Source organism: Abramis brama, assembly GCF_963993115.1.
Source record: "Abramis brama genome assembly, chromosome: 3".
Classification (NCBI taxonomy): Eukaryota; Metazoa; Chordata; class Actinopteri; order Cypriniformes; family Leuciscidae; genus Abramis; species Abramis brama.
In genome coordinates this window covers 19,887,592-19,901,076 of record NC_139965.1, presented here as the reverse complement: position 1 = coordinate 19,901,076, position 13,485 = coordinate 19,887,592, and the positions used below count along the sequence as shown (strand labels likewise).

The 13,485-nt window shown below is 36.8% G+C and overlaps 1 protein-coding gene across 1 annotated transcript in view; it reads left to right on the top strand.

The window, feature by feature from the left end:
• Positions 1–13,485, top strand: part of adamts17 (ADAM metallopeptidase with thrombospondin type 1 motif, 17) — a 139,348-nt gene that overhangs the window by 85,957 nt on the left and 39,906 nt on the right. The window contains exons 15-18 of the mRNA XM_084110376.1: positions 2,097–2,217; positions 2,511–2,585; positions 8,294–8,374; positions 12,656–12,813. Of these exons, the coding sequence (XP_083966502.1) occupies positions 2,097–2,217; positions 2,511–2,585; positions 8,294–8,374; positions 12,656–12,813 (435 nt within the window). The remainder of the gene's footprint in view (positions 1–2,096; positions 2,218–2,510; positions 2,586–8,293; positions 8,375–12,655; positions 12,814–13,485) is intronic.

The window sequence follows — 13,485 nt, the reverse complement described above, 5'->3', positions numbered from 1 at the left end:
AAGTGAATTTTGCATAATAGGTGCCCTTTAAAGATCAGCAACACATTGGGTTGAGTCTTTGTCCTCCATTGGGACTCGAACCACGATCGCGGTTGGTGTCCACCTGAGTTGACGTAATTTGCCATTGTTGTTTTTTTCAATGATGTACGACTCCCATTGACAGGGGAATATCCAATCTGTCAGTTTACATGTCATTAATGTCAGATTTATTTCCACATATGAATGAGGCCTGAAACCGATCTGAGAATAATATAATCCATGTGCTTTTTTCTTGCTTACACGTTTGTGGGTCATATCCGATCTGTGCCACATGGGAGGAAAGAATCGGAATTGGGTCACTTGAACCATGTAATATAAATGTGGCCTTAAAGACAGAATTAATACCAAGTAGTATGTCCCAAAGCTTGCCTACTCTTCTGCTACACACTCAAAAGTATATACTTTTTCTGTGCTCATAATTTAGTCACACAGCTTAGTTGTGACCGCTGTTTCTACAGTCAACCACACTGTTGCTCAATGGCCACTAGTAAGAGCACAAGACTGAAAGGAGGTCACAGCCTGCAAGCCGCCTTCACTAATAGAAAGCAGGACTGAAAAAAAAACAGGTCAAAGTGTCTGGAAGTGATTTTACTGTGTGCACTTTAATACACACACACACACACACACACACACGCGCGCGCGCACGTGTGGTTACTGTAAGTGAGCATAGGGATTCATCAGGCCTGAACATTGACTACATCCCTTCATGCTATAATATAAACAATACTTGGCCTGAGCAGATTCAGGGTCAGTTCCTGGCCTGGTTTTTGCTGACCACAATCCCAGAATTGCTGTTTTGGGGATAGCGCTCATATTCACGATCTGAATGCAGCTCTTGTGTCATCTAGAGGGAGTGAACGGATGATCAGCGCCAGAATCCTCCAGTGAAAATACGATTTTAGTGACCTTTTCCTGTTTGTCCTGTTTCCTTTTAAGCAAGCCTATTAAGAACAAAATCACTGACAGAGATTACCTGGATTTCATGAAAGCTGGACATTATTTACACACAAAATCAAAACGAAACTATTCTTTTAGTGCATTTAATGTTATACTTTAATTTCTGATTGTTGTCAAAAGTTTCTCATTGTTTTTTCTGGTGTATACTGATTTATACTGCATCTTAACCAGACAAGATTCCAGTTTGTCCGTGCTAAAAACGTGTGACATAACACATTCGATCATATACAACCAATCAGAACGGTTCTCTCTGTTTGCACACTGTGTAATTCCTAAGGTGAAATGGAGAATGATTTCCTGTGCATCCAGATAATACAGCAGTTTTACAACAAAATGTACTAATGACATTTTCAGCAGGAAAGTACTTTAGTTTTTTAAATTATTCGTTAAAGATTTACATGATATGCCAGTGCTTTTATTTTCAGGCATGATTTTGTTGTGTTTGAAGATATCCAACCATTTTAGCAATTATACTTTATGTGACTTGATGTTGTGCCAAAGAAATCAAAAGTATATTGTGGCTCAACACTGATGTGTTATCAACACTAGCCTTTGCATGTTCTTTTAGCCCAATGGATGGATTTACTGAATGGAGAAATCAACTTAAAGATATCTCGACCCTTTACATACTGTTTTCTTTCTTGTAAAGCACAGTTTTTTAAAGAATCTTTACACAGCTTCTTTTCATACAATGACACTTGATAGTGGCCACGTCAGTCAACCGTTTTGAGCCTGTTTCAGAAATGTCACGGCAGACAACAGAACTCAACCAGGCATCGTGTTCATTCCCGGAAGAAAACTCGAGACTACAGTGGAGGCGTTTCAGGGAGTTCAAAAACAGTGCTTACTGATATAGAGAATAACTCCCTTTGGGTGTGACTTTGTGTTTTGTAACTTCCCAGACCTTTTTCATGCTCAAACAGCAACATTACACACTAAAGGAAAATGTAAAAAAGCATAATAGGTCCCTAATAAGATAAATCTTAACAAGATAAAGACAAGAGTCCATTCATGAATATGTAATTTACATTTCTGTAACTCATGAATCATGAAATAGAAGTAGTTTTTTTTTATTTATTTTTTTACTCTGCCTCCTTCAGAAAATCGGCTGTGACGGCATCATCGGTTCATCTGCGAAAGAAGATCGGTGTGGCATCTGCAATGGTGATGGCAAATCCTGCAGGATCATCAAAGGAGACTTCAACCACTCCAAAGGGATGGGTGAGTCAGAGGAGAACAATAGAATCATTTGTGTTCTGACGTTAACACAAACTTAAAGCAGCTCTCAGTCTTGCTGTAGTGCGTCAACAGGCCTGCTGGTGCTCAACACAACAGGTCTTGTAGACTAAATTATACAAGAGGCTCAGCCTCTCTTACCTCTTCTGATGGGCCACTACTGTAGTTTCTTTGTAGTTGTCTTCAGTTTGGAGTAGTGAGTGTTGGCTTATTGAAGTTAACAAAGATCCACAGTAATTATTCTCTTCCATTGACCATGTTGGTTTTGTGTCTCTCAGTCCCTCATAGCCTTTGTAAGAAGGTTTCTACGTGTGTGATGTCGAAACCCAGAGCTGTTCTCAAGTGTTTCTCATGTAAGATGCATGGTTTGACGTGTGTGTGTATGTGTGTGTGTTTGTCGTCTATCAGGTTGTTTTGATATGGACTATTCTATAGGATTAACACCTAAATGCTCTTTAATAATTAAATTAAACACACCTTTATACTATGAGAGTTGATTTCCTGATTAATTTCAATACAACGTATACGCTACTGTTCAAAAGTTTGTGATCAGTACGATTTTTATTATATTTATGAAAGAAGATTCTTTTTAGCGTTGTTATTTAACAAAAAAAAAAAGTTACACAGTGTACCTTTAAATAAAATTAGATTAGAAAACTTTAAAATGTTGCCTTGGCATCTAACTAAAATAACTTTTAACTAACCGAAGTACTAAAATAACTAAAACGAAAATAAGAATAAATTACAGCTAAATGTAAATATTTTTAAAAAAATCTAATAAATATGACAACAAAAATGTATTAAATTAATTAATTTGTTTGATCAAACTACATCTAAAAATTTAAATATTATCAGAATTAAAATTACTGTTATTTTCTTTTAAAACATTATAAAACATAATTTATTCCTATGATGGCAAAGCTGAATTTCCAGCTGAATTTTTCTCTAGTCTTCAGTGTCACATGATCCTTCAGAAATCATTATAATATGCTGATTTAGTGCTCAAGAAACATTTCCTATTGAAAACAACTGAATGTTGAAAACAGAATTATTTGATGAATAGAAAGATCAAAAGAACAGCATTTATTTGAAATAGAAACATTATAACATTATGAATGTTTTTATGGTCACTTTTGATAAATTGAATGCATCCTAACTGAATAAGAATTTCAAAATTGTGGTGTTCCCAAACTTATGAACAGTGTGTATAATTGTATTGGTTTGTAAAGTTAACATTTTCTCATATTGTTTTTCAAAACCTCTAACCAGAGGATAAAATTCAAAGTTTGTCACAACAAACTTCCATTTTCTGTTTAATATGGCATTTTCATTTAACTGACATGCTCCACAAGGTCTGTGTCTGTGAATGATTTAACATTGTAAATGAGGTTAAAACTTTTTATGTCATTTGAAAATCTTTTGCTCTCCCTCATCAGACAGCTGAGTAAGGACTCTTGCTCATTGGTTATATGCTATTCACTGGACTCAGTCCGGATGACTCCAAGGTCACTGTGTGCCTCCCAAAGCTGCTTTAATACCGAATGTCCCTATGGTCTTCGGCTGTTCTAAGCTTCAGGCCATTATCATCCTGTCCACTGCTGAATGTGGGAATATGTATGTATGCCCAGCCCTACAGGGAACGAGTCAGGGCAAAACTAAGGACTTTATACTTTGCCGGGAGTTGTTGCTGAGCCAAATAAAGACTCTACTTTGTCTAAAGCTGCATGCACACTGTACAATTATTGCTGTCTAAGACAAATTCAAGAGACTAAATTAGAAGTCTTGTTATTTAGCATTCCCATCATATTATGATCATATTGAAATTAACTCAAATTCACAGTCCACAAATTCCCCCTTTTCACAAGTGCTTTTTTGGCTTTGTGCATGTGGATGTGACACGGATTGATGGAGTAAAATGGCCCGTTAGTGCTGTTAGTCTTGACTTAGCTAACGTGTGTACCACACTACAGTCTGACATGAAGGACAGTTGATTTTGTACAGTCTGCTTTTACTAAAGATCACATGTAATCTGACAAGCAAAGAAAAGAGAAAAGACAAACAATCATAGTTCCAGGCATTTCAGGAGACCAGAATTGAGCAATTTCTTTCATTGGCAATGTTTTCGTCTTTTAAGTCTTTAAATGAATCTTTTGGGCTTCTGAAATCAGTTCTCACTGTGTGAAGGTGTGTATGTTAGTGGATCTTCAAGAGCAGTCATGAGAGGATTTTACTCCTATAGAGAGATCTGGCTCAGTCTTCTTCCACTTTCACATTTAACCACATTCTTAGCAGCCTTTCTACTGGAAGTATTTTTCCCATTCCCATTCCATATGTGCACTACTGTTCAAAAATTTGAGGTCAGTTTTTTTAAAGAAATTAATTCTTTATATTCATAAAGAATCCTGAAAAAAATGTATCACAATTTCCAACATTTTTCAACATTGATAGTAATAAGAATTGTTTCTTGAGCAGGAAATCAGCATATTAGAATGATTTCTGAAGGATCATGTGACATGAAGACACTGAGTAATGATGCTGAAAATCCAGCTTTACCATTACAAGAATAAATTACACTTTAAATTATATGTTTTATTTCTAATTTGTAAAAACATTTTTACAATGTTTTTGTCTTTTATTATATTTTTGATCAAATAAATGCAAGCTTAATGAGCATAAGAGACTTGCAATGTTTATTAAAATAGAAATATATTTAATTTATTAAAAATATTCAGATATTGTAAGTTTGAGTTTGGAAACTTATTCAGTTGCATCATTCTCCATGGGAGTGTGATGTCGCTGCTCATACTCATTAGCCACAGTTCCCATGGTGACAGTTACTTAATTTAATAATGAATTTGACTGACTTATGGCTTCTGAAGAATCACAATTAATCACTTAACTTCAGAGCTCATGATAAGTCTTTATTGAAATGTTTACATGTTACCACTAAACATTGATTTCTTTAAGAATGATTCTTAAACTGTTGTGCTTAATTTGCACAATGTGTCCTGTACTTGTGTTTATGAGTCTCTCTCAATGCCTCAGCTTGGTAAAATCATCTGAAAAGAAGCAGATGTTTAGTTTAAACAATATGGTTAAAATGTGGGGTCAGTAAGATTTTAAGAAACGAGTCTCTTATGCTCACCAAGGCTCCATTTTTTTTAATCAAAAATACAGTAAAAACAGTAATCAGTTTTATCAGTATCAGTAGTTCCCTATCAGTCAGTCACGTTCAACGTTAAGTCAGAACGATTGACGAATTGGGGGTTGCAGACTGCTTGAAGTGGGTCTTGCACGCTGTGCAGAACCAGTGACCGTCCCTGTCCCTTTTTCCCTAAAAGAGCAAGCGGAGGGCGAGCGCCTCTTAGAAGGCGGCTCTCCATCCATGTGTTTCTGGATGTGGTTGTTTCCTGTCCTCATCTGATGGCCACGATCGCTGTTTCATATGCCTGGGCATAAGCATGCTGAGAAAGCATTTGTGCGTGTATGCCCAGAAGGTGCACCCTGTGCTAGACTAGAGCCGCATTTCCACCGAAATTACCCGGAACAATTTGTCCCAGGAACTTTTTTCCCCCCAGACCTGTTGCTAGCCGCATTTCCACCACGGTCTAAAGTACCGTGAAGATTAGTACTTTATTATTTAAGGTACTTAATTACTACAGTAGTGCCTACTGATTAATTTCTATTACTACTGATGGGCCACTACGTTATGTCCCGTTACACCATCTCGGCTCCTCAGCGCAATACTTGAATGGCTGAGTTCAGCACGCTTCCATTCAAACCCGATTCGCGGGTTGTGGTTTGCGATGCAAATCTCACCCACCAATGTCCATTTGCTTGTTTTGTTTACGCTCGAAGGTAATTGGGCTTACAGACGAGATCCCCAATTTGTCAGTTGTTCTGATGTAAGGTCTCCATTCCCTCCTTCAGGGAATAGATGTTACATTAGTAACCTATACGTTATCAGTGTTGAAAACAGTTGTGCTGCTTAATATTTTAGTAATATTTTGTTTTTTCAGGATTATTTGATGAACAAAAAAGAATGTTTTAAAGAAACATAAATTTTTTTTATTTGATATAGAATTCATTTGTAGCAATATCAATGTAATGCATCCTTGCTCAATAAAAGTTTTTTTTTTTGTTTTTTTTAAATCCCAAACTTCTGAAAGGTAGTGTATGCATTACCCTAATTTGTATATAATGTGTAAAATTGAAGCAAAATTAAGTCCCTGACTGTTGTTAGATACTTGCTGAACAATGACCCCAATGTCTTTACTGAGGCTTTAAAGGAGTAATTCACCCAGAAATGAAAGTACTGTCCTCACCCTTTATGTTGTTCCAAACACATATGACTTCCTTTCTTTTCTTTTTCTTTCTTTTTTTTTACCGTGAAACCGAAAAATGGATGTCAGGTTAGAATCCAAGAGCTTTTGTTGTCCATAGAATGAAAGTGGATGATGATTTATACTGCAAAGCTCCCTAAAATTACAAAAAATGTAATAAAAGCACAATAAAATAGTAGTTCATATAATTTTTTAAAGAATATAAACTCAAACATTCACCATAACATCATCATCATTTTGCATTTCACAGAGGACAGAAAATTAGACATAATTTTCGTCTTTGGGTGAACTATTCCTTTTTAATAGCTAGACAACACTGGTACAGTAGTGTTCCCTTACAAATTTTACTCCGTCTTCCAGGAGAGGCCAATAATCATTTCAAAATGTTTATTGGAAAGTCCTACATCTATATCCTTAACTTTCATTATTTGAGATTAATTACTTTCCATAACAAAACCAAATAGAAACTTAATCCTGAAAGTCTGACATTATTTCAGGTCCTCCAGATGTGGTGTGATGTGGATGAGTGTGTGTTTTTGATCTGGGTTTGATGTGTTTTATGCTAATCAGGTGGATGGTCATGTGGTGTTGGGTGTTTAACAGGGGGTGGTGGTCTTTTCTATGTGGAGTGATAACCGCATGTTTGTGATCATGCCAGGAGGAATACGGTGAGTTTAAGGCTACGTTCACACTGTTAGTTTTTGGGATTGACAAACGTATTATTTACTTACAGATGTGAGTCTCAAAATGTCCCATTCACACAGCAACTTAGAGCAGCAACTTTCTGTATGAACGTGCAACTGGAGTCAAGCACGTATTCTCTTACCAGTAACCATAGCGACAGTGACAAAGAAGGCGACGTCCATAAAACTGAAAAGTATTATCACTTTTGACATGACGAGTCCATTCGAGCCGCGAGTTCATCCGTAAAATCTTCATTAACCGTCAGCAGCTTTTAGCAATTGAGTCATATGTAGCACACAAAACTGCTCTCTTGCACTGTATGATGTGACAGACAACTATATGTCCAGTCCGGTTCGGTTCACACAGCACAGGTTCTCCGAGAATGCGGTTGTGAATCCTGAAAATTTTGTTTGGTTATAGAATGCGATTGACTTTCCTACTAACTGAACTGTGTGTGAACGTAACTGTATTAAGGACTCAAATACAGGACTGACAACCGTATTCTGTTGCTGTTTGAACGTGGCCTAAAACAGGTTTGGTGCAAAGTGTGGGCCTTGTCAATAATCATTTCAGACTGTCATCCAAACTGCAGGTCAAATCATCCCAGTCAGGGTCACACTAATCTCGTTTCACGAAGCTGCCTGTGTCTGTGAGACCTCAGCGTCAAAGGTCTCTTCTTTAAATGAGCTGAACTGATGGCAATTACTCATATACGCATGAGCATCAGCCATTTGTGTGCTGTTATCTCCTTTCTATCAGGGTCCTTTCCTTTTGCTCAGTGTAGTGATGTATTGATTGAGAGACTTATCGTAATCATTGTGAATGGTCTGCTTTGATTGGCCATGAAAGTACTCTATTTATAGTGACATACACATGCACACGCGTGTCATATTTCCATACATTTTTTTATAGAAACATGCACCTGTGCCTGCCCACTTGTGCACCAGTTTGAAATAGCTTGTCTTTTTTCATTTTCCACTTCTTTCCACTTCTTCTTTCTCTGGTTTCTCCCCTTATTTCTCTCTCTCCCAAAGGTTACATTGAGGCAGCTGTCATTCCGGTGGGAGCTCGACGAATCAAAGTTGTGGAAGACAAGCCGTCCCATAGCTTTCTGGGTAATTACTCAACCTGTTACCATAACAACGGTCTTCCAAATGGCCACACAATGGATCACACTGAGATGGGACCAACTCGATAATGGCTGTAGATAGGAACTATGCCAGGTGGTGTCTCTTGTTCTACGTTATTACAAATGATGCTTCAATGCTGACAAGCTGCTTGTCACATTAGGATAAAACTCACAATAAGGACGTTTTACATTAATTTGCTTTATTCTGCTCTAAACCTGCAATACTAAGTAAACACTTTTTTTTTTTTAGCCCATGAAATACTTTTGTGAGTGAATGTCATAGAAAACAATGTCTGGGTAATTTTTTATCAGTTTCATGACAATTAAGCACATTTATGCGCCAAATTCTAATTACATTTAATACATTTTATCTAATAATTTTTAAATTTTATATATATATATATATATATATATATATATATATATATATATATATATATATATATATATATATATATATATATAATTTTTAAATTTTATATATATATATATATATATATATATATATATATATATATATATATATATATATACAGTGAGGAAAATAAGTATTTGAACACCCTGCTATTTTGCAAGTTCTCCCACTTGGAAATCATGGAGGGGTCTGAAATTGTCATCGTAGGTGCATGTCCACTGTGAGAGACATAATCTAAAAAAAAAAATCCAGAAATCACAATATATGATTTTTTAACTATTTATTTGTATGATACAGCTGCAAATAAGTATTTGAACACCTGTCTATCAGCTAGAATTCTGACCCTCAAAGACCTGTTAGTCTGCCTTTAAAATGTCCACCTCCACTCCATTTATTATCCTAAATTAGATGCACCTGTTTGAGGTCGTTAGCTGCATAAAGACACCTGTCCACCCCATACAATCAGTAAGAATCCAACTACTAACATGGTCAAGACCAAAGAGCTGTCCAAAGACACTAGAGACAAAATTGTACACCTCCACAAGGCTGGAAAGGGCTACGGGGAAATTGCCAAGCAGCTTGGTGAAAAAAGGTCCACTGTTAGAGCAATCATTAGAAAATGGAAGAAGCTAAACATGACTGTCAATCTCCCTCGGACTGAGGCTCCATGCAAGATCTCACCTCGTGGGGTCTCAATGATCCTAAGAAAGGTGAGAAATCAGCCCAGAACTACACGGGAGGAGCTGGTCAATGACCTGAAAAGAGCTGGGACCACCGTATCCAAGGTTACTGTTGGTAATACACTAAGACGTCATGGTTTGAAATCATGCATGGCACGGAAGGTTCCCCTGCTTAAACCAGCACATGTCAAGGCCCGTCTTAAGTTTGCCAATGACCATTTGGATGATCCAGAGGAGTCATGGGAGAAAGTCATGTGGTCAGATGAGACCAAAATAGAACTTTTTGGTCATAATTCCACTAAACGTGTTTGGAGGAAGAAGAATGATGAGTACCATCCCAAGAACACCATCCCTACTGTGAAGCATGGGGGTGATAGCATCATGCTTTGGGGGTGTTTTTCTGCACATGGGACAGGGCGACTGCACTGTATTAAGGAGAGGATGACCGGGGCCATGTATTGCGAGATTTTGGGGAACAGCCTCCTTCCCTCATTTAGAGCATTGAAGATGGGTCGAGGCTGGGTCTTCCAACATGACAATGACCCGAAGCACACAGCCAGGATAACCAAGGAGTGGCTCTGTAAGAAGCATATCAAGGTTCTGGCGTGGCCTAGCCAGTCTCCAGACCTAAACCCAATAGAGAATCTTTGGAGGGAGCTCAAACTCCGTGTTTCTCAGCGACAGCCCAGAAACCTGACTGATCTAGAGAAGATCTGTGTAGAGGAGTGGGCCAAAATCCCTCCTGCAGTGTGTGCAAACCTGGTGAAAAACTACAGGAAACGTTTGACCTCTGTAATTGCAAAGAAAGGCTTCTGTACCAAATATTAACATTGATTTTCTCAGGTGTTCAAATACTTATTTGCAGCTGTATCATACAAATAAATAGTTAAAAAATCATACATTGTGATTTCTGGATTTTTTTTTTAGATTATGTCTCTCACAGTGGACATGCACCTACGATGACAATTTCAGACCCCTCCGTGATTTCTAAGTGGGAGAACTTGCAAAATAGCAGGGTGTTCAAATACTTATTTTCCTCACTGTATATATATATACAAGGATGGCAATGTATTTGTATATTGATGTATATATTACACCTTAAACTTCTCATTATTTCGGCATTTATGATTATATATATTTTTATTTTATCCCACATTACAGTAATAGGACTTAATCATAATTGTCTATTAACAGGCTTTAATTTTTTCTTTCTTTCTTTTTATTTTAAGGTGAAATATGCCAGAAATATTCTTAACTTTTGTGAGATTCACCCTTGTATTTAGTGAAACGCACTTGAGAGAATGTAACTCATGAAACTTAACTAAGACTTTATTTGTCCAACTGGCCCACAGGTGATGAGCATATTCATTGTGATTTAATTTATTTTAATGAGTCAGGGGTTTTTGAAAAGACGCCTTCAACTTTCAGAATTAATGTGTCTTGTCCTCCAATTTCACAGACATAATGCTGACAGATTATAATAACGCTTCACTCTTCATATTCTCAAATAAACATCCATTTTCCCAAAGGTCAGGATCACATGACTGCCTGGTTTGAAGTTATTAAAAATGCCCACAGTCTCAGATCTTATAGACTAAGTTTCATAACATTATAAAGTTTAGACTTACTATAAGATGTCTCATTTCGGTTAAATGTTTAAGCAGCATTGCATGCATTTTGTTCTATAAAGCCTTTCAGCTAACGTTGAACTGGCAGGATTCATTCTGTAATTCATACGCAGGGAGATGTAAACGTGTCTAGTTTGGGTCTGGTTTGCCAACTTTTGTAAGAGAACAGAATCGGTTTTTTTTTTTTATTCCAGCCAAAAGCTTGAAGTGACATGAAAGTGAACCCCTCCCATTGAGCTCAGCGCAGATGCTCTCCAAAACAAACCAGGCTATGCTTTCATTGCAGCAGACTGTGGGCAATCACATGTCTTCAGTTTCTACTGCTTAGAAACAATAATGTAGTCGTGTATGTGTATAAAAATAGGATGAATGTGAGGTAATGATGGAAGAATTATATGCAATAGCTCATTTGACTCAAATGCATGAATGGTGAGAATGTGTTTGAGGTGCATTTTAAAAGGGAAAAATTGCTCTGGATTCTGGACTGTGCAAAGGCAGAGATGTTTTGGATAAAAATTCTATAGAATATATTTAAATCCCCACCATTACTGTCATGAAGTATACCTTTAAATTGGTGCTGTACCTGTACATAAGGGGTCTTCAACAGGCATCGGAGGGGACCTATTTTGTGTTAAAGAGTAGCTAGTAATTTTCTACAACGATGCATCGTATTATGATGGTTAAGCAGTGAGTTATGTCGTTGTACGGGAAATTCACCCCTGTTTAGTTCCTAAGTCCTCCTTCTGAAAAGCGCGATGTGCTCTGATTGGTTGGCTGGACCAGAGTGTTGTGATTGATCAACTGCTTTGAATGTCACCTCCCTTGCCATAACCACAAGTTTCAACACACTAATGCAACTCAACCAGGCCTCGTCCCCTTTTTTTGCATATATCTTGGGCAAGAGTTATTTAAATAAGGAATATTGTGATGTGTTTGTTCCTGAAAGAAAACTCAAGACTATATTCAAGGCGTTTCAGGGAGTTCAGGTTTCGGAACAGTGTCTACTGTTATAGAGAATAACTCCCTTTGGGTGTGACTGTGTGCTTTGTAACTTTGCAGACCTTTTTCATTCTCAAAACAGCAACATTGCACAAAGAAAGTTTCAAAAAAGTGTAATAGGTTCTCTTTTAAAACTGAACATATGCTTTAAACAAAAATCCAATATTAAATTAACTTTAACAAAAATTTAAATTAAGAAACTAAAGATCAGCTAAATATTGTGCATCCCACATTGAAATGTATTAAGTCAAATTAAAATGTAATGCATGTGACTGTACATCAATAATGTTTTTTAATGACTTATATGCAATATAAGCATCATACAGTATGTACTGTAAATACTAAAATGAATATGGTACTATACACAAAAAGATTCTCATGCATTTTAGGAATATAGTATTTTTGAAATTAGCTACTCACTCAGGTCTACCTCATGTCAATATGTACACAATTATTTTGTTTTATTTTATAAAAGAGAACAATTTGATGGAATGATGCTTGTGTAATGTGATTTAGATATATTTGTTCCTGTTTGTCTGGTGCAGCTCTGAAGGACTCCAGCAAGCGATCCATAAACAATGACTGGAAAATCGAGCTGCCAGGGGAGTTTGAGCTTGCTGGCACCACAGTCCGCTATGTGAGGAGAGGACTGTGGGAAAAGATGTCTGCCAAGGGACCCACTAAGACTCCACTCCATCTCATGGTAAAAACATTAGGTCATAACATCCACCTTTCTCTTTCTTAGCTCTTTACCGTCTTTCACACGTTTCGTGATGCAGTGTGCTTATAAACTCAGTGTAAAATGCCATTCACTACTCATTTTATTTCTGTAATCACATGATTATTAAGAAAGACTGTAGGACGGGACATGGTTTTATCAGGAAATTGATTGAATCATGAACATTAAATGAAAATTCTGTTTACTCACCCCTATGAAAAAGAAGTGCACTTAACTGTATTTAATGTACACTTGTAGTATACTTTAAATCTTAAAAGGTTTTTTTATTTTTTTTACTGAAACTGCAGATGTATGTTTAAGACACTTAAGTACACTTTGTATGTCAAATGAACCCCCGGTTTCACAGACGAGGCTTAAGCTAGTCCCAGACTAAAATGCATGTTTGAGTTGTCTTAACTGAAAGCAACTTGCAGTGAGATCTTTTAAAATATGTCAGTGCCATTGTTTTGTCTCAAGATGCACACCAGTAATGTGTTTTTTTTTTTTTCTAAGGCACGTTTAAAAAAGCTACTTAAATGTCCTAATTGAACTAAGGGCTAATCCTGGCTTAATCTAAACCCTGTCTGTGAATTTTAAATCATTGTTTTAATTATAGAAGCAATTATGAAACTACGTATAAAGATGTACTTAAGCGGG